The following is a 21,483-nucleotide window of genomic DNA, read 5'->3' on the forward strand; positions in this document are numbered from 1 at the left end:
TGTTGCCCGAGTCTCCTAGTGGCAGCTGAACATCACTTAAATGAGTCTGAGGCAATCATGGGGCAATTGCATCAGCTAGCCCACCTAGATAAATTGCTCTTTGAGCAACCTGGTCACAACAGGTGGTTCAAAGGAGAAGGAAAGCATGTCATGATAGACATATTGTTCCTATACACCTGGAAAAAGGAAATTTGGTGTTACTATAAGTTGGGACCCCAAAAATAAATTTCAAACTTGTATGGAATGGACCCTATAGGTTAACTGAGCCCACCTGGATAAATTGCTCTTTGAGCAACCTGGTCACAACAGGTGGTTCAAAGGAGAAGGAAAGCATGTCATGATAGATATATTGTTCCTATACACCTGGAAAAAGGAATTTTGGTGTTACTATAAAATGCCAAGTTGGGACCCCAAAAATAAATTTCAAACTTGTATGGAATGGACCCTATAGGTTAACTGAAGTGTTTCGTAACGAAACAATATAGCTCGAGGATGTACAAGGAGTATTTTTTTCCTAGTTGTATAATGGGAGCAAAGTAAAGTCTTATCAAGCATAGGTTACTCCATAGAACGAGGCTTGGATACAGATAACTCGATCGATAGTGACTTGGTTGAGCCTTGTGTACCATCAAGCATGCTAGTGAGCTGTTTGGTTATATTGAATGGGGCAACTCATATGCCGACACATGGTAGTTCAACCATTCCAAAGGCATTAGTTTTGGCTAATCATGCCAAATATAGGGATATTTTGCTAAATCATGTAGCCACTAAGGTGACACGACGTCCATCTTTAGTCGTTATTGATTGTCCACACTCCACTTATGACATTCGCCTTCTTCGTCACTCACAATTGCACTTGTCTACTATTCTATTACACCTTGTTTTTCCTTTGCCTTTGCTCCCACTTCCACCTTCATCCATTTTAGTTTGCACCATATTACTTAGGAACTTGCAACCCAAACAATCCATCCAAAGCAATGCAGGTCAACTTTGCAGGTTGCTCCCCTTGACCGGATTATAGATTTCTAACATGTGTTCTTGAAGGAGGTTCTGAAGTTCCATTGTCCTTAAGACTTCTTGCTGAGAGAATGCTCCACTATGAATTCCTTCCCGTTTGTAAAAAGCAACACCTAGAACGGAATCTGGATGGGCATGCTTACATGATGGTGAAGCTTTAGTGAATCCATCTCTATACCAACAAAAAGCATTAAAGTGGTTTCTTGCATAGTCATGAAGGACACATCATTAGCCTTAGTAATAAGTTCTTTTTTCCTACAAAAGATACTAATGTTGTTTATTTGAAGTACAAGGAGCAGTCCCAAGATGTACTAGCAATTTTTTGTGATGGGTCCCTCTCCTTATTTGTGCACTTGTATTGGATAACCACTCAATATTTATTGACCTCTATAGCCTCACAATCTCTCTCTCTCTCTCTCTCTCTCTCTCTCTCTCTCTCTCTCTCTCTCCATCTCCGTCTCCCTCTCTCTCTCTCTCTCTCGCTCCCCCTCTCCCTCTCCCACTCTCTCGCGCTCTCGCTCTCTCTCTCTCCCCCCCCCCCCCTCTCTCTCCCTCTCCCTCTCCCTCTCTCGCTCTCTCCCCCCCCCCCCCCCCTCTCTCTCTCTCTCTCTCTCTCTCTCTCTCTCTCTCTCCCTCTCTCCCTCTCCCTCTCCCTCTCCCTCTCCCTCTCCCTCCCTCCCTCTCTCTCTCTCTCTCTCTCTCTCTCCCCTTTTATGTACCTTATCTCATAGGCCCATGAGTCCTTTCCAAGGTGTAAATACATATTTCTTTCTTTATTTCTCTCTCACATGCATGAAAATTATATCTCTATACTTTCATATTGGATAGGAGAAGAAAAAACTCCTTGTGATAAAGCATTCCCTGATGCTAGTTGAGGATTAACTCTGCTAATCTTGACCTATGTTTCAATGGATTCAATTAAGATGACAGAAAAAGGGCAAAGCTCCTAGTGGCTAAGTAGATCTCGGCATTGAGTTATTACAATAAGGACTCTTTGGTATCCAAGTCATTGTATCATTGTTAGTATTGTGCCGAGCTGCTATTGCTCCACCTATTTACATAAAATGTTGAAGTTTTGTATAATATTGTTTGTTGTAGATATAAAAATTCATTTATATTCAATAGTTTGTGCTCACTCATTGGCTTCCCTCATGAGGAACCACATGTGTAATTCTATTCATGCTAGCTTTCCTTGTGGAGAACCACATGTGCTATTCAATTTGAGTTGGCTTTCCTCATTAAGAATTGCATGTGCAATCCTATTTGAGTTGGCTTCCCTAATGAATAATTGCATGTGCAATTCAAGTGGCTAGCTTCCCTCGTGAAGAACTACATGTGCAATTCAATTCGAGTTGAATATGTTGATGAATAATTAGGGCCTATGCATTAGTTGTAGATGTGAGATACTTAGACCGCTTCTCAAAAGGATGTAGAAGCCATTAAACAAAAAGACTTTTATTGTTTCGTCAATGCTGCTTGCCACAATGAGCACTCGATGAAAAGCCATGGGAATTGCGGTGGGAGGGTTGTTGTGTGAGGCAACCCTTTTAAGTTGGTTCACATGCATGATAGGTGGAGGTGAGGAGAGAAATTTGGGCCACCATTTGCAGAGAAGCAGTTACTGGGCCTTGATTGTTACAAGGAAGCAAAATGCCACCAAATTGACTAGATGTTGTTGATTTTGATCTTGTAGTCTGGTGCATGGGGGTAGGATCGATTTGATCACACACTCAATGTGGATTGCATGGTGCGATGTCCATGTCCACACGGTGGGAGGGATGTTCCCACACGTGCAAGAGGGGGGACACACTCTATCAAAGCTCTAGCTTTACAAGGTTGAAGACTCTCTCTATCTTTGTCTCTCTCTCAGTTGAGGGGAAAACACGTTGCACTTGCTGTCATCTCCCATCAGGTTGCAGTTCATCTCCCCAAACCACAAACCATGCTTAGAGTGAAGAGTTAAATGTCGGACTAAGAGCCAATGACCCATTCTTCTAGTCGAACAGTAGAATGCTGGGCTAGAATCCTTCAAAATCCCTTGGCTGGGCTGGCATATGATTGTCAGGGATTCTTGCTTAGCCAACCTTTCTCCTGCACGAGATGTGAAAATTTGATGCTAGTAGCGAAAGTAGAGGGCTACTAACTGACGCGGGGAGGCCCTCTAAAGGACCTAAGAGCATCTCCCTACACTAGCTAGTGGCGCTCACCCATCCCCAATAGCAAGCTATTGGAGATGCTGAGAGTTGACCAAATATGGAATTCTGGCCTAACATTTGATTGTTGACTGGGAAATTTGGTAACCTCCACTCCCAAGAATAATGGAAGCTCCCCTCTCTTGCCATGCAGGCAGGCATAGGAGGTTCCGACCGGTGCAACGGGGAATGGCAAACTACACGAGGATAGTTCTTTTACTTGGAGAGGCCGATAGATGACTAGATATGGGATTCTATCTAGAATAATGGAAGCTCCCCTCTCTAGCAGGCAAAGATAGGCATAGCAAACTGCGCGGGGACCTACAAGTTGTTTTGGTGACTGGGCAGGCTGGCGAGCGACGTGGAAGCCGTGTGTGTGGCATTGGTGATGTGAGATGTCCATGTGGATGTCAACACGGTGGGAAGGATGTCCCACACGTGCAGGGAAGGGGACGAGAGAGTGAAAGCTCAAGCTGTGCAAGAGTTGACACACTCTCTCCCTGTTTCTCTGTCTGAGGCTCTGAGCTTTGAGCTCTTGAACTGTTTGTTGTTGGAGCTTCAAGCAGCTGCCATGGCTTCCCACCGAGCTGATGAGCGCCTCCTTCTTGACTCCTTGGCTGCCCTTCTCGGCCTCCTCTGCCTCTTCGCCGCTTGTATCGAAATTGGCGATGCCGCCGCCGTCGTCGATGTCTATCGCATGATCCAATACGACCTCAACGGCATCCCCTTCGGTTCCCGTCGAGCTGGCCTCAACCACCACGCCAGCTCCTTGCTCCTCTGTCACCAAGACACCGATCTCTCCCGCCACGTTGTCATCGTCCCCATTGCCAGAGTCGACATTACTTTCCTTAGCGGTATTGTTCTGCGGTGTTGTTTCACCGTGCGCATCAGAATTTCGTACCACCTGATTAAAATTTTTGTAACACTGTGGTATGTAGCGATTTATCGGCCCTGTTTTGCGTATCAACTTAAAAATTATTATTGGCAAGGGAACACATTGTCAGTGCTGCGAAAAGCAGAGTTTTTATTTTTTCTGAGCATTTATTTCGCAACCCGGATCTAATCGTGACTGTGAATTTATCGCCCAGTTCTTCATCTCAGGCTTATTTAGTTGTTTTGCTAGTAATCAGACAACTTCCATGTTAGGCTACTTACTGTAGGTATGTCTTCAACCCGCTCATAACTTCGTGGCTGCGCGTGTTGGATAAAGGTCTCAACAATTAGTTGACATCACATTATGGCAGTTAAGTGGTTTCATGTTTTGCACAAGGTCTGCAGATATCTTACAAAGCAAGCGGCTTCTAGGAGGTCTATTATTGCTCCTTCCTCCCAAATTTCGCAATCAAGGTTCTGGGGACGGTAAAGCTGATACTGAAGACGCGGATGCGGATGCAGATACCATCAGTAAAGTTGCAGAACTAGAACAATGGCTTATACACAATACCATACCTGTGAGTTCTTATTGACAATTTTGGGTGATTTTTAAAAGTCTGCTTAAATATCAATGAAGGAGAAAGGGTCAATTTGTCATCCACTTTTTCTTGTAATAAAAAAGCTCCATTCAAGTGAAGATATAGCTCTAATTTGGGGCTGCTCTATCAAAGTTATGCAATTTCAAAGACTTTGACGGGGTATGTCCTCCCAAATCTGTATTATCATTCTAACATAGGATTTGCAAAAAACTTGCATCATAATCAAACTGGTAGCTTTGCATGCTTACAAAAGTCTTGACCTTTAAGTCTCTCTCATTGTCCAAACACTGTCAATCTACATGCTTTAAACCCTGTATGCATACTAAATTGTTCCTGAGTAGCGATCAATCGTTGTTTATGATCGTTATTTATGCCTTCTATCTCTATCTCCAGATTTGTATACCAATCATCTGCTAAATCTTTGACACACATGTCAATTGCACTACTTGATGCAACAATTAATGTCATCGAAGACTTGTCTTTGCACAAGTAAGAGTGCCTTTATATCTCAATTTAGTAATTTAATCCTATTACTTCTGAGAAAGGGCTATAATACAAGAGAAGCAATGAAGAAAGTCCGCTATCCTTCATTGTAGTCGTTATAGCTTTGCAATTTCGTATGTTTATGATCCTTTAACGCAGAATTGAAATCCAAAGTGGAGAGCTTTAGAGCCCATTTTCTTTTTAGTTCTTAGATTTATTCTATTTTTGGAGTTCATCTACCCTTAGGTACTTGTTTAGTTTAGCTCTGCTATGTGTGTGTGTGTGTGTGGGACTGATATGCAATCTTGATTTCTTTTGGGATTTCTTTAGAATGTACATACTTGTAAATCTGTAAATATGCTGCCCAAACTACAGTGTTTGACATACAATGTACAGGGGTTGTGCGATTTTCGCAAAAGGTCACTCAGGGCACTTTGTGGGATATAACTCCTTCTCTGGAGTTGTGCTGCTTGTGAAGCACGATCTTCAGCCAGTTGTGGCTTTAATGACTGTGCTGGTCGTTAAATTATTGTGCAATGTCTTGTCCAAGGAGAGAGATTTGAAATTGCTTCTGTCTATGCTCCACAATCTTCCCATCATAGAGCTTTGATCTTGCGAGACATGCTATATTATCCCGGGAGACAGAATGCCTCTCTGTGGAGATTTCAATAATGTGCCGCGGCTAGGAGATAATTCATCAGGTCATACGCATATGCTTGTCCCTGAGAAAGCCCAATGGACTCATTTACTTTCACAATTTGGTCTGCTTGACCTTTGGAAAGAGATTAAACCTTTGATGCCTGGCTATACTTTTCAGCACAATGCGCATTCTACTTATCAAGCCCGCTTGGATCGCTGGTACATGTTCAATGTGCAGCAATTTGATGCCTTGACTTGTGACATGTGGGCTGACAATGCCTTCCCTCATTTGGATCATGCTCCTCTGTGGTTGCAACTATCCCTTTATCATATTCATAAGGATAGGTTGCCAGATAGAAGGTTGTTCCTAGTAAATAATAATTATTTGCAGCATGAGCAATATAAAAATTTGGTGAAAAATGCATTGGCCCCCTTTTGGGATTATTGTCAAATGGATGTTGATTATGCATGGACAGCTTTTGGTACTCGCATGCAGCAGGCTATCTGCGACTGTGGCAATAATTTTATGCATGATCTTAAGGAAAATGGAGCTAAAGCTAAAGCCACTTGCCAAGAATTGATAGGAGCTAGTCATTTTTGGACTTTGACTCAGGATGAGTCTAATAGCCTTTGCCATGCTACACACTTACTTCATTACAATGATCACACAAAGGTTTAGAAATGGGAAACTAGGGCAAGGCAGAGGGATTTTACAGATAAGGGCCGCTCTTCAAAGTTGGCCAGGAATTTTTGCACTAGTAGACTTCCCCCGGAGCAAATGAAAAGGCATTGGAGCTACTTATAGCTTGGGTAGTGCATTGGAGCTCAATTGCACTTTATTTTTCATCTATTACTAATTTTAGAAAATAGAGTAATTGGGCTATTGAAATTTGAGGTCACCATGTATATTCCCTTTCAAGGGACAAGTCCTAGGCTGAGAACCAATTTAGCAGGACAATTGGCCTGCCTCGGATTGAAAGATTTCTGTTGATTGGATGACAACACCCAATGTGAATTGAACACCTGTTGTATAGTGCACACATTTTGATACTGAATTTTGGATAAGAAAATACCACTCTTATAAGGGCTACAGAAGGGTTTCACCAAGTGGTAAGTCAAGTTGATTCAAAAGACTGCTTCAGTTAGTGAGAGGGGAATAATTTCATCAGCTTGGCTTTGTGGTTTCAGTTCTCAACCATTCTCATATTTGATGATTGCTGAATCGTTATATGGTTGATGCTCACAACCATTGTGAACTTTACTATCTCAGCAGTTTGTTTTTCATTTGTTTGTTCTCTTTTGGTTTTTGATGGGTTTTTACTCGTATGCTTGTTTTGGTTGCAGTATCCGGTTTATTTTGCATTTGAGAATGAAAATCTTCATTTTGTTCTGAAAGAACTAGAAGAAAATGATGCTGCGGGCAGGCATGCCACTGCAATAACGGGCGGGTGAGTCTTCCAATGCTTTATTGAGAGCGTATCAGGTGTGGAAGCTGCACCCTCTGCATATGAGCTTGTTGGATGTCTGAACTGTTTCCTATTGCATCTGAAATGTTGTAGTTATCCTGAGTGCCGTCTTTATGATGGTATGACCATTGGGATTTGCAGTGTCTTTCATACATTTTGTCATTTTTAATGCCAAAACAGAAGAAGTATTTTCTTCTGTGTTGATGCTTTGAGATTGGAGATCGCTTTAATACTTATCAATTGCCACATTCAAAATTCTGAACACCACACGTTATTCATCTCTTGAATGCACCACTATGCAGGGGCTACCAGTGGTGTATTGTATATTGGATCTCAAGGTTGCAGGTCTAGATTTACAACATCACCAACAGGAAGAAAAGGAGGTCCTAGCTTGAGATCACTACAAATGGAGTGCCTGAAAAAACCATGGATGGTTATAGCTAGCTGATTTTTGAGAAAATGGACCCTTTTTAATGCAGTCTTTGAATGCACAATTACTATGTGGATATGCCCCTTTACTGGTCATATAGGATATTAAAGTCTCAAATGAAGAACATCAAGTACATACCAGATCGCCGTATTGCCTGTGTACTTGTTCTGAAAGCAAACCATGCACCTCATTGAGGCACATACCAATAGCCTTTGTAATCCTGTACTGCCCCTTTCTAAAGTACAACATCCATCTGAATATGAGACCCCAGGGCACTCCATGGAATCCATCTTCGTGTCAGTGTCAACAACCACACACCTGGAAGATACCAAGCACTCCATGCTGTCCGTCACCTTCACAAAGGTCTCGACTCCTTGTCGACCCACATCTCAATGTCAAGACATCCTCACTGTGGTTTCTAGGTCAACATATCTAATCTCAGTAACACATGGAGATGTCACGAGGAACAACTCTTCGATTACCACATTTGCTTTGGCCTTTGTTTCACCCTCTGAATCTGAGTCGGACTCCTTCCTTTTGTTTTTCTGATCCGCCTTCTCCTTTCTGCAGTCCTTCGCAAAATGTCTTGGCATGTCACAATAGAAGCACCACTTCTTTTGCTTCCTTTGGAAGTGTCCTCGTCATCAGAGTTGCCTTTCTTGGACTTGCCACTGTTAGGCTTGCCCTTTCCTTTGCCAGTGTAATCCCTCACCAGCAGTGCCTTGTCATCTTTATCGTTGTTGTAGAGTTTCTCCCTAGCTTCTTCCTGTGGTAGTAATGGACCCAACTCCTCAAAAGTGAGAGGTTTGGTCTTTTGTCCTGCTGTCACAGTCATTACAAAGCTTTAGAAACTCCGAGCTAGCCTCCTCAGTACCATCAAGGACAAATGGCACGAGTCCACCTTCTGACCAACTGATGCCAGTTGATCCCTCACCACCTTGACCTTCGTCAAGTGGCTATGTACCGAATCTCCCTCTTCCATATCAAGGTTGTAGAGCTGATGCTGAAGAAGCAAGATCCGAGATGTGTTGTTTGTCTTGTACATATCCTTCAGAGTGACCCACGCCTCTACTGATGTCTCGCCATTTGGATGTGAGGAAGCACAGAGTCCGCCGTAGCCCCTATGATCAATGCCAGGGCATGGGCATCTCTGTCTTCCCAAGCTTCGAGCTTCTCTCTGTCTACTGTCATGAGTATATTCCCTTGTCTATCCACCATGTCCTCCGGCTTCGCCTGCACTCCCGTTGTCAATTTCCATAGCTTCCGAGCCACTAAATGACTCCGGATCTTCACCTTCCAGATTGGGTAGTTTGTCCCGTCCAGTTTCCCAGACTCTCCAAAGTTAGGGATGGTGAAAGAAAGAAATCTGGGGGAGGAGGAAGGGAGAGCTGGGGCTGAAGAGGATGAAGAGGTCGACATCTCTGCTGCTAAACAACACGTCAAAGTCGAACAAAACTCAACCTTCAGTAGAACAGAACTCTGAACGCACCTGACTGAACCTGAGCCACCCTCCTTCTCGCAAGGGCATTGTCCTCCAGTGGTGGAAGTCGATTCCCAAGAGCTTTTGAATCAAGGTCATCCTTCAGCAAGGGCCCTGCCTTCAGGGTCCCACACATGTGAGCCTCCTACTTGGGCTCTGATACCATGTTAGAAATCACCTAGTGGGGTATGGGTGTGGAATCACAAACTTCTTAACTTATGTGCATAAAATAGATGTGCAGACTCATCAATAGACAATGAACAAGCCAGATAGAGAAACCACCAAAATAATATAATTCCTTCCTAAGCTATGGACACAATACAAAAGAGATAGATCCAGAGTCCCACCAATGGTGTGGTCCTCTAATCTTACCACTAGGTACTCCTATCTGCTGGCTATCTCTAGACTTGAGCCTGCATGCTCCACCTCAAGCGTAAGTAGACTTTCCGTCCAGATCACAACACCTTGCTGCCCTAGAAGACAGCCAAGGTCCAGGAAACTCAGTCTGCAGCACACCTTTTACTCTCCTTCACCCCCAGTGTGAGACCCAAGGGAGTGGCTTTTGGATGCTTCTGTTTGCTCCTGCTCTTGCTGGATGGTTGGATGAATTATGAGGCCCAGGGCCTCTCTTTTCATAGGCCCAAGGCCTGCTGCAAAAAGCCGACCAGCAGCATCATTCTGGCCAACCCAAACAGGCCGACCAGTCTACTGCTAAAACCGCCTCAAGGGGCTCTCAAAACAAGGGCCTTTGGCCCTCCATTCCATGCAGGGGACCAGCCCCTAGGTCTGCCCATGTGCTGGCCTGGTTGGCTGGCTCCAACCAGCCCCACCACCAGCCCTATCCAGTGGCTGACCCGGTTCCTGCTGCCCCCCCGCCATGTCTGTGCCATGCTGCAGCCCTTTGCTGGCACCATGTCCTGCCCGTACACCTGCTGTGTGCACCTGTACAGGTCTGTACCATTGCTGATGTCATCGTGCCTTTGTTCCAGGCTGGAGATGCTGTGCAGATCTGCTCCGCTCTGCCCTTGACAGTCCCCTGGCCATTCTCTGCCAGATCTGCCCTCGAGGCAAGCTTCCTTCTGCCAACTACTCTCCTCTCAGTGAGAGGTGCTGCCCATGTGGCAGCCCCCTCCCTCTCTCTTTTCTTTTGCCTACATGGCAGCCATGTTGCTGCTCATGTGTCAGTCTCTCTAACCCTAGGCTCACCCCCCCCATGCTCTCCTCATATGGGGGCTTACAGATGGGGAAGTGACCATTCCAACACTCTGATGAGCCCTCCTGATCTCGCCTTTGCACTAGGAGTCTGTCTTTATGTTGCGAGGCCTCAAGGAGAAAATTCATCACGCATTACTGATCAAGATGTGTCAAGAAATCTGTGAGTGGTCCAAATCCGCAAGTGATGGCATCCTCGGATGTCATAGTAGACAGGGCATCTGAATGCTAGGTGCTCCTCTGTCTCAACCTCCTACATGTTGCGTAGAGTGTAGATCCATGTATCATGTGGGGTGCCCTCCGCTCGTCCCATCTCAATCTGTAGTCGGTGAGAGGATACTCAAAACTGCCCAAATGAAATCCTCAATGCATATGGGAGATAGATCGGAGTATAGCTAGGGGGATCGCTAAGACCCTCCTCTGAGATGTACATGCAATGATCTCCGTAGAAGCCGCTAGACGTATAACTTGTAGTCTCTCGATGTGGGACTGGTCTGTCTTCAATAGATCTTCCCTCCAAATGGGACTGTCATACATCCTAGCTAGATGAACAAGAGAATTTGAGTAGAAGATACTGGTCCTGTGGTCTTGAAAGTGGAATTGAAAGCATTGATGCTCGAGTTTGGCAAGTGTGGCAGATGCTTTGCTCAAAGCGCCTACATAGCTGGTCTCATCAGGCCTGAAAAGAGGACTCCCAAGTATGCATAAGATGCAACAATATCACTTGGTGCCCCGTTGAAGGTGAATTGCTTTGGATGTGCAGTTGCTTGAGATGCGTTGGAGATCATGACCTGGTTTAACCAAGGTTGACCTTTAGATCATGTGTGTCACAGAAAGTCTTAAGTCTGTCTAGGTTGTTGGAATGGTCACCTCCCCATCTGTAAGCCCCCATATGATGAGAGCATGGGGGAGGTAGACCTGGAGAGATTGGGGCTGTCACATGGGCAACACATGAGCTGCCATGTGGGCAGCTGTCAAAGCAAAGGACAGGCGTACGGCCTGCAACAGGGCCCTGTGAAGGGCGTGCTGACATCGGCAGGGTATGGCCCCACTGTACGGGACTGTAAGGAGGCTTATCAGATCTGTACGGCATTGGAAAAAGGCCTGGCAGAGGCGCAACAGGGCGGGGATGACCAGCAACCTGGTCGGCCAGTCATAGGGCTGGTAGGGCTGGTTCCAGCCAGCCTACCATGCCTAGAAATGGCAGGGCCAAAGGGGGCTGGACCCTGCATATATAAGAGGGCATCAGCCCTTGAAGTGAGGGCCAAAGCCCTAGTTTTGTGGGCCAGGAGGCCCTGGTTAAGTGAGCCCTTTTAGGGCGGTTTTATAGCAGCCTGGTCGGCCTGATTAGGGTTGGCGAGATTCAGGCTGGTCGGTTTTTTGGGGCAGGCCTTGTGCCCTATAAAAGGAGGGCCTCCAGCCCTCATTCAGTATCACTTGCAGCAGCAGTTGGGGAGCAGACAGCAGCAGCCACAGGCCCACCCTTGGACCTACACACAGGAGGAGAAGGAGGTTGGCATAGGGCTGCAGACTGAGCTCAAGGTGCTGCCCACCTAGGCTGGCTTCCAGACAGCAAGGTGGAAGTGATCTAGACAGAGAGTCTACATATGCTCGAGGTGGAGCACGCGGGCTCAAAGATCTAGAAGTGCCAGGCTTGTAGTAGAAGGACCTTTTGGTATTGTATCCTGTCCTAGTTTCTGGACGGATGGAAATATAAAGTGTTGCTTCTATATCTGTCTCTGAGCATTGTCTATTTACTGGCTTGCACATCTATGTACATAAGTTAAGAAGTTTGTGATTCCACACCCCACACCACACTGTGTGAGCTCTTGGGAATTCTTTCAGTCTTCCGTTGTGCGTACCCTCTGTTGGGTCATTTCTAACATGGCATCAGAGCCCAAGTAGGAGGCTCATAGGTGTGGGAGCCTGAAGGCAGGGACCTTGCTGAAGGACGACCCTTATTCAGAAGCTCTAGGGAATCGACTTCCACGACTGGAGGATTGTACCCTTGTGAGGAGGGTGACTCGGTTCAATCAGGTGCGTTCAGAGTTCTGGTCTACTGAAATTGAGTTTGATTGACTTTGCTGTGTGGTATAAACAGTAGAGATGTCAACCTCAACAGCCTCTTCAGCCCCTGCTCTCCCTTCATCCTCCCCCAGTTTTCTCTCATTCACTATCCCTAACTTTGGAGAGTCTGGGAAACTGGACGGGACCAACTACCTGATCTGGAAAGTGAAGATCTGGAGTCATTTAGTGGCTCGGAAGTTGTGGAAGCTGATCACCGGAGTGGAGGCGAAGCCGGAGGTCATGGTGGATAGGCAAGAGATAGTCATGGCAGTAGACAGAGAGGAGCTCGAAGCTTGGGAAGACAGAGATGCCCATACCCTGGCATTAATCATAGGGACTACGGCGGACTCTGTTCTTTCACATATCCAGATGGCCGAGATGTCAGTAGAGGCGTGGGTCACTCTGAAGGATCTGTACGAGACGGACAACACCTCCCGGATTTTGCTTCTTCAGCATCAACTCTACAATCTTGATATGGAAGGAGATATGGTACATAGCCACTCGACGAAGATCAATGTGGTGAGGGATCAGCTGGCAGCAGTTGGTCAGAAGACAGACTCATACCATTTGGCCTTGATGGTACTGAGAAGACTACCTTGGAGTTTCAAGAGCTTTGTTATGACCGTGACAGGAGGATAGAGGACCAAACCTTAACATTTGAGGAGTTGGGTCCATTACTGCTACAGGAGGAAGCTTGGGAGAAGCTCTACAACAAGGATAAAGACGACAAGGCGATGCTGGCGAAGGATTATGCTGGCAAAGGAAAGGGCATGTCCAACGGTGGCAAGTCCAAGAAAGAAAACTCTGACGACGAGGAGACTTCGAAGAGGAAGCAGCAGAGGAAGTGCTTCTACTGTGATACGCCATGACATTTTGCAAAGGACTGTAGAAAGAAAAAGGCGGATTGGAAAAACAAAAAGGAGTCCAACTCAGATTCAGGGGGAGTGGCCAAAGCAAATGTGGTAATCAAAGAGTTGTTCCTGGTGACATCACCGAGTGTTACCGAGGTCAGATATGTTGACCAAGAAATCACAGTGAGGATGTCTAACATAGAGATGTGGGTCAACGAGGAGTCAGATGCCTTTGTGAAGGTGAAGGACAGCATGGAGCGCTTGGTACCTTCCAGGTGCGTGGCTGTTGACACTAACAGGAGGGTGGATTCCATGGAGGGCCTTGGGGTCTCATGGTCAGATGGATGCTGTACTTCAGAAGGGGACAGTACAGGATTACACAGGCTCTTGGTATGTGCCTCGATGAGGTACATGGTTTGCTTTCAGAGCAAACACACAAGCAGAACAACACTCTGGTATGTACTTGATATTTTGCATTTGAGCCTTTATAGCATGCTGTGGAGAGACTCTGCTCTTCATTTGTCTCAGGTGATACGAGATTGGAAGGAATTGGCCTTCTTCGAAGGCAGAAGGGGAAGTATTGGTGCTTTTTCAAATCTCGGACGTAGATTGCTAGAAGGTGATGGACAAAGACTACTGAAGCCAGAGGAGTACCTATTTGAGAACTCAACGAGAGTTCATGGTCCAGGTTATCTGGAAATATTCATTGGTTGTAGACCTTGCCAAAGGAAAGACGGGTTGAAACAGACCCTCAAAGCATGATGCCTGGAAGACTTTGCTCATTATGAGCGGGACAAATGGAAGATCGTGACGGCTGGATTGCTTGAGTTCGAAGGCGGGAATGTGACTGAAGGAGCTGGTGCCAAGAGGCGCTACTAAAGATGGACTTGTGTACCAGGATGGTGTGCGGAAGCGGAACCAGACCTGGTGGAGCAGGAGCCATTGGATGAAAAGCTAGGAAAAGATTTTGACATCGAAATGTTCCAGAGGACTACGACCAGGGAGTTACTAGAGCATGTCATTGATGTGTTGGCATTGGGCTTGGATGTGTCGGTGAGAGGGGGTTTTGGAATGGTCACCTCCCCATCTGTAAGCCCCCATATGAGGAGAGCATGGGGGAGGTAGACCTGGATAGATTGGGGCTGTCACATGGGCAGCACATGAGCTGCCATGTGGGCAGCTGTCAAAGCAAAGGACAGGCGTACGGCCGGCTGGAGCAGGCAGAAATGAGCACTGGAAGTGCTGGAGCTGATATGCAATTAAGCCATTTAGCTGGTCTTCCAACTGATTGCTCACCCAACATCTCCAGCCCAATCTGAGTCACAATGACCAGCCAAGGAAGTGCCCATACCATAAGTGATGCCATAATCAAGAGTGCCCTTCACATACCTAAGCAGCCGCAACCCTGCATTCCAATTATTCTCCCGGGGCTTATTGGAGAACCTGCTCAAAACGCCAACAGTAAAACTGATGTCCGGTCTGGTGTTGCACAGATAGATGAGACTACCCTGCAATAGGGCCCTGCGAAGGGCGTGCTGACATCAGCAGGGTACGGCCCCACTGTACAGGAATGTAAGGAGGCTTATCAGATCTGTACGGCATTGGAAAAAGGCCTGGCAGAGGCGCAACAGGGCGGGGGTGACCAGCGATCTGGTCAGCCAGTCATAGGGCTGGTAGGGCTGGTTCCAGCCAGCCTACCATGCCTAGAAATGGCAGGGCAAAAGGGGGCTGGACCCTGCATATATAAGAGGGCATCAGCCCTTGAAGTGAGGGCTAAAGCCCTAGTTTTGTGGGCCAGGGGGCCCTGGTTAAGTGAGCCCTTTTAGGGCGGTTTTATAGCAGCCTGGTCGGCCGATTAGGGTCGGCCAGATTCAGGCTGCTGGTCGGTTTTTTGGGGCAGGCCTTGTGCCCTATAAAAGGAGGGCCTCCAGCCCTCATTCAGTATCACTTGCAGCAGCAGTTGGGGAGCAGACAGCAGCAGCCACAGGCCCACCCTTGGACCTACACACAGGAGGAGAAGGAGGTTGGCATAGGGCTGCAGACTGAGCTCAAGGTGCTGCCCACCTAGGCTGGCTTCCAGACAGCAAGGTGGAAGGGATCTAGACAGAGAGTCTACATATGCTCGAGGTGGAGCACTCGGGCTCAAAGATCTAGAAGTGCCAGGCTTGTAGTAGAAGGACCTTTTGGTATTGTATCCTGTCCTAGTTTCTGGACGGACGGAAATATAAAGTGTCACTTCTATATTTGTCTCTAAACATTGTCTATTTACTGGCTTGCACATCTATGCATGTAAGTTAAGACGTTTGTGATTCCACACCCCACACCACACTGTGTGAGCTCTTGGGCAATTCTGTCAGTCTTCCGCTGTGCGTATCCTGTGTTGGGTCATTTCTAACACAGGTGTCACTAGAGACCCTCGGGAGTTGGCTGAGGAGGAGAATAGAGCCACGTATCGGGATCAGAGATCTGGGTAAAGGTTGAGTCTACTCCACCTAGTGTCATGGTGAAGGACTCGAGTTCATCAATGTATAGGTCAAACAAGGTTGGTGATAAGGAAAACCTCATTTGAGCCCCAACATTATCATGGTCTCCTCTAATTCATCCGATCGTCATCTTGATTGTGCTTGATACCTGCTTGTAGAGTGTGTGGACTGCCCAGGTGATGTCCCGGTTCTACCTAGATGATGTAGTCACCTAGATAGTCGGGCCCATGTCGCCTTGTCAAAAGCTTTGCAGAAATCCACAAAGCAATTGTAGACCCTTTGCTTTTGTGCCCTAGCCTCCTCAATGACACCTCCAGCGTGAAAATGTGGTCCATTGTAGCACGATCCGCTCGGAAGCCTGCTTGCCCAAGAACTCTGAATCTCTCACGCTCTGCAAACGACTAACATGAGTGTCAATTGTTGATGCTTCAATATAGTAGCCCTAAATTTTTTCAGACTTACGGGATCCCTTGCCTTATGGATCGAAACATTGGTGTTCAGGGTCCAAGTGTGAGGGAAACCAATGCAAACCGCTTCGCTCAATAGCTTTGCTAAGATTGGGGCTAGGGTGCTAAGGCGTGTTTAATGTACCCATTGCATGGCTCCTCATGATCTTTGGCTTGGCCATGGTGTAGCTTGAGGGTTGCATGTTTGATATCACTGGTGGTGAATAGTGAACAAGAGGCAGGGCAAGGTAGGTGTGGAAGGCCTCTAGTATCAGTCAATTGAGGGATGTCATAGAGGGTGCATGCATATATGTGCCACTAGGCTTGCCTAACGAAAGAGGGCTAGCGTAGCTCCGGATTCCCAGTTCCCACTTGCGTGCTTGTGGGAAAGTGCCGGTCATCCATCTATAAAATTTCGTATTATTAAACAACTCGGATCAATCCTTGCTGAACTGCCTTCACTGCCCTTGCCAAATGGTCGGGTTTGTGAGGATATGGGGACCTCTGCTCAAGGAACTTTCAAAAGTCTTTGGAGGTATTGCTAAATAGAATGTTTAGTAATTAAGAAAATGCTAAAATGTTTTATTTTAAAATGTTTCAAAACCCTTGAAACGGTTTCAATTAAATGTTTCATTGCGATTATGTGTGTGGCATACATTCAAGTTCAGTCCCCACCAATAGACATGATTGTTTCACAAGTATGGTAGAGGTGTGAAAGAAATAACAAATAAAGATCAAATGGTGAATGAAGGATAAAAATTTGTTATCTACATGCACCTGATACTCATGGACCAAAATTGAGTCAAGAAAAATAAGAAGCACTTAAGAGCAAGACAAATCTCCAACTGACGAACACGACTATCCCTCAAGTACAATCGAGGTGCAAAAGAAATACTATATAAAGATCAAATGGTAAATAAAGTATAAAGATCTATTTGCACGCTCATTGTAATTAAGCAACGAAGTCAAGTCAAGAAAACCCCTAGTGTGTTCAAGTGGCAACTTAAGAGCTTAATCAGTGCCCTCTTGGCACCACTTAGCGTACAATTATGATTAGGGAAGAAGACTGCAGTTTGCTATTTCTTTTTGTGACACCAAGAACACCCAAGACACTGAACACAAATACGAGTTGAGACATAGAAGGCACACGGGAGGTTCAGGTTAGTATACCTACAACACCCAAGACAGTGAACTCAAATATGTGTTGAGACATAGAAGGCACACAGGAGGTCCAGGGTACTTAGTATAAATGGAACATTTGGGGCATTTAGGACTTAGAAGTAGTACAATAGCACTAGCTAATTGAAGCTCAACTAAGGTAATAGGATAGAAGATTGTTTTCAATTAAAGGACTGACTAACCTCGGAATGCTCCTCTTTTGCAAAAGTCTTCTTCAGTCCCTCTTGCTCCTTATTCTCTAAATCTAAATCTAAATCTTCAACTGGCTCCACCCTCTCCTCCTTGTGTTACGCTCAAGTTGAGGCAACATGACCTCGAAAGGGTCAGTTGACATTTTCCTTTAAGGGATCAATGTTTGTATTATATTTGTTTGAGCTTTACGTAAATGATCAAAAAGGAATCAAGATCAAGGTCTTTGGTGAGGGTGACATGGCACAAGACTAGTGATAGATTGTGAGGGAGAGAGTAGGGAGTGACTCACTGTAGACACACACTTGTGGGGATAATCACAATGAGTGAGTGGTACCTCCCCAAGTACACACTTTTATATTATGGATAAGGTAGTAACCCTTAAGTACAGCTAAGTACAAATGTGTACTTAGCGTACTTAAGTGTCCTACACTAAAGTACAACATAACGTACTATTTACTTGGATTCGCATGAATGTATCAAACTTATGATACCATTCTCTGGGTGCCTGCTTAAGACCATAAAGGCTTTTCTTCAGCCTGCACACAAGCTTCTCTTTTCCCTTTACTGTAAAGCCTTCTGGCTGCTGCATAAAAATCTCTTCATGTAAATCACCATGAAGAAATGCCGTCTTGACATCCATTTGGACCAAGTCCATATCTGCATATGCAACCAATGCTAATACAGTTCTGAGTGTTGTCACCTTAACGACAGGAGAGAATATCTCATCAAAGTCAACACCATATTCCTGCTTGAACCCCTTGGCAACCAGTCTGGCTTTATGCCTTGGCTTTTCACCAGGTGTGACCTTAAGTCGATAAACCCATTTGCATGGCAGTACCTTCTTACCAGTAGGCAAGGATACCAATTCCCAAGTGCCATTCTTGTGAAGGCTGTCCATTTCAGCCTTCATAGCAAGATCCCATTGAACCTTGTCTGCCCTCTGCCTAGCCTCTCTGTAGCATGAAGGCTCTCCACAATCAGTGAGCATCAAATAATCAATGCCTGGAACAAATCTTTCTGGCTGCCGCGTCGGTCTAGTTGACCTTCTAACCCAATGACCATCGTCTTGAGCTGGCTGTCCAGCCTGTTCATCACCCAGATAAGGTTGCTGTCCCATGTCTCCTGGCTGCATTTGCATGTCAGGAAGATCACCTAACTGTGCTTCATCCATTGGGATGTCTTCTGCCATACCTGGCTGTCCATTAGGACCTGCTGCAGCATCATTTAATGGCTGGTTATGCTGCTGTTGTGGCTGATTTACAGCCTGTTCGTGTTGCCCATGATGCCTGTCATCATCAATAGTTACTTTTAAAGGTCCCTGCTGTACAACAGGTTCCTTGAACATGATGGTTTCATCAAACACGACATCATTGCTGCGTATAAGTTTTCTGTTCTTGGGATCCCAAATCCTGTAGCCCATCTCACCTTTGTCACCGTAACCTAGGAATATGCATTTAAGAGACTTTGGATCCAGTTTAGTTCTGTCCTCCCTGCGTACATGCACATACGCGACACAACCAAAGACCCGTAGGTGTTTGTAAGACGGAGGCTTACCCGTCCATGCCTGTTCAGGCACACCGCCACATAGTCTCTTGTTTGGTGACCTGTTAATAAGGTGCACAGCTGTCTTTACAGCTTCAGCCCAAAATGTGTGGGGCAATGCAGCATGTGACAACATGGATTTGACTTTCTCTTGAATGGTCCTGAACATTTTTTCAGCTGTACCATTCTGTGGAGGATCATATGGTGCAGACAACACCCTTTGAATACCCTTTGCCTCACAGAATTCTTGAAATTCTTTGGACAGATACTCTCCACCATTGTCAGATCGTAAGGCTTTCAGTTTTTTGCCTGTCTCATTTTCGACCAGTGCAACAAACTTAGTGAAAGCCTTGAACGTATCACTCTTCTTTCTGAGAGTGTAAACCCACACTTTGCGGGTGGCGTCATCTATGAATGACAGTATGTACTTTGAACCTCCTAAAGAGAGTGTAGGCATCTCACACACATCTGTATGTACTAGCTCCAAGAGCTGTAATTTCTGATCTGACCTTCTCTTATGAGGTATTTGTACTTGACGACCGTAGAGACAAAATTCACATTTCTTTAAATCTGAAAATTTTAGACTCGGCAAGTAACCAAAATGAGCCAATTGCTCCATTCCCTTAATACTCATATGGCCAAGCCGGCTATGCCACAATGAAATCTTTGGCAGCTCGGTGGCATTTACATCAGAATGTGGACAATGTCCACCATGAAGTGAATACAAAGTATCAACCTTAGGACCTTTGGCAATAGCCATTGCCCCTTTGCTGATTTTCCATTTCTGATTACCAAAGGTGGTATGATAACCATCGTCATCCAACAACCCTGTGGAAATCAAGTTTTTCTTCACCTCAGGAACATGCCTGACCCCTTTGAGCATTAACTGCTGGCCATTTTCAAGAACAAGCCTGACATCACCTATGCCAATGATAGAACATGCATGGTTATCACCAAGAAAGACAACTCCCTTTTGCCCTCCTGCATATCTGACAAACAGATTTCTGTAGGATGTCACATGAAAGGAAGCACCTGAATCTATAATCCAGGAAAACATATCTGATCCATCACCAGCATGAAGTGTATGAGCCTCCAGTGAAGAGGTGAAACATATCTCACGTCCACTGTCACTGTCACTAACATAAGTAACATTCAGCTCCTCTTTTTCTTTGCCCTTAGACTTGCCTTGAGCCTTGCCTTCTTTGGCTCTCTGGTCATTCTTCTTTTGAAAACACTTTTTCTCAATATGTCCCTTCTTGCCGCAATAGTTGCATACAAGATCACTCTTAGAGCGGGACTTGCTCCTCTCTCTTTCTTTGTCTTTTCCACGTGTTTTGGACCTGCTGCGTGCATTCAAAGCATTTGACTTCCCAATAGCATTGTTCTTTCTGTTCATCTCTTCCTGTAGAAGAGCACTCTCCACATCTGCAAATAACAGAATGGCTTTTGAGTTGCTGGTAGAAGTCCTGAATGTGTCCCATGACTCAGGTAGAGAACATAGGATGAGTGTAGCTTTCAGCTCATCATCGAGCTTCAACCCCTGGTTGATCACCTGGCTGAATATGCTGTTAAACTCAATAATATGAGTGGACATAGCTGTCCCCTCCTTCATTTGAAGACCAACAAGCTTTTTTAGCCAGTAAGCTTTTCCCGTGGCACTTTTCTTGGCATAAGTATCCTCAAGACGTTGCCACATCTTCCACGCAGTAGGTTCATCCCTGATGCCTACAACCAGTGAATCAACAACTGTAAGCATAATGGTCGACCTGGCCAAGCCGTCCATCTTCTCCCACTGCTCATCAGTAACGTTGGGGGGCTTAACACCCTTCTCCTTTATAGGCTTGTACTGGTCCTTCTGCATCAGCACATTGTAGCATTGTGTCCTCCATATGTCGTAATTTTTAGCTCCTTCGAGCTTCTTTATCTGAAACAAGGACGACACGTCGCTACCGGAACTCATAGTAAAGAAAGTAGACTCCCTGTAGGTGTGCAATTAAGCACTAGTCACTCCAAGAAAAAATTCTCCCGCAGCGGAAGTACGATCAAAAGTGAACTTGGTACTGTTTCAGTGGCATAAAACCAACTGAAAGTCTTTCTCCCACTTGCTGCAGAAACAGTGACTTTTTGACAGTCAAATTTGGTCAAACTTGCTGTTTGACAGTCCAGGACTGTCAAGAAACAGTGAATCTCTGATTTTGGATGAAAATCTCTGATTTTAGACCTCCATATGCTCCAGAAACTTCCCCCCCAACTGAATTTACAGTTTGGAAGTAAGGTGGCTCAAAAGCCCTTTGAATGCATGAAGAAAATCAGGGATGTGACCTCCAATTTG

General features: G+C 45.6%; 1 protein-coding gene across 1 annotated transcript in view; it reads left to right on the top strand.

The window, feature by feature from the left end:
• The first annotated feature begins 3,703 nt into the window (after nucleotides 1–3,703).
• Nucleotides 3,704–21,483, top strand: part of LOC147884098 (M28 Zn-peptidase nicastrin) — a 55,357-nt gene continuing 37,577 nt past the window's right edge. The window contains exons 1-3 of the mRNA XM_087398980.1: nucleotides 3,704–4,063; nucleotides 4,488–4,660; nucleotides 7,148–7,251. Coding sequence (XP_087255106.1) covers nucleotides 3,781–4,063; nucleotides 4,488–4,660; nucleotides 7,148–7,251 — 560 coding nt within the window. The 5' untranslated portion in view covers nucleotides 3,704–3,780. The remainder of the gene's footprint in view (nucleotides 4,064–4,487; nucleotides 4,661–7,147; nucleotides 7,252–21,483) is intronic.

The sequence above is a fragment of the Dipteris shenzhenensis genome, chromosome 27 (genome assembly GCF_047967505.1).
Source record: "Dipteris shenzhenensis isolate YYH24624 ecotype China chromosome 27, Dip_SZ_1.0, whole genome shotgun sequence".
NCBI classification, from domain to species: domain Eukaryota; kingdom Viridiplantae; phylum Streptophyta; class Polypodiopsida; order Gleicheniales; family Dipteridaceae; genus Dipteris; species Dipteris shenzhenensis.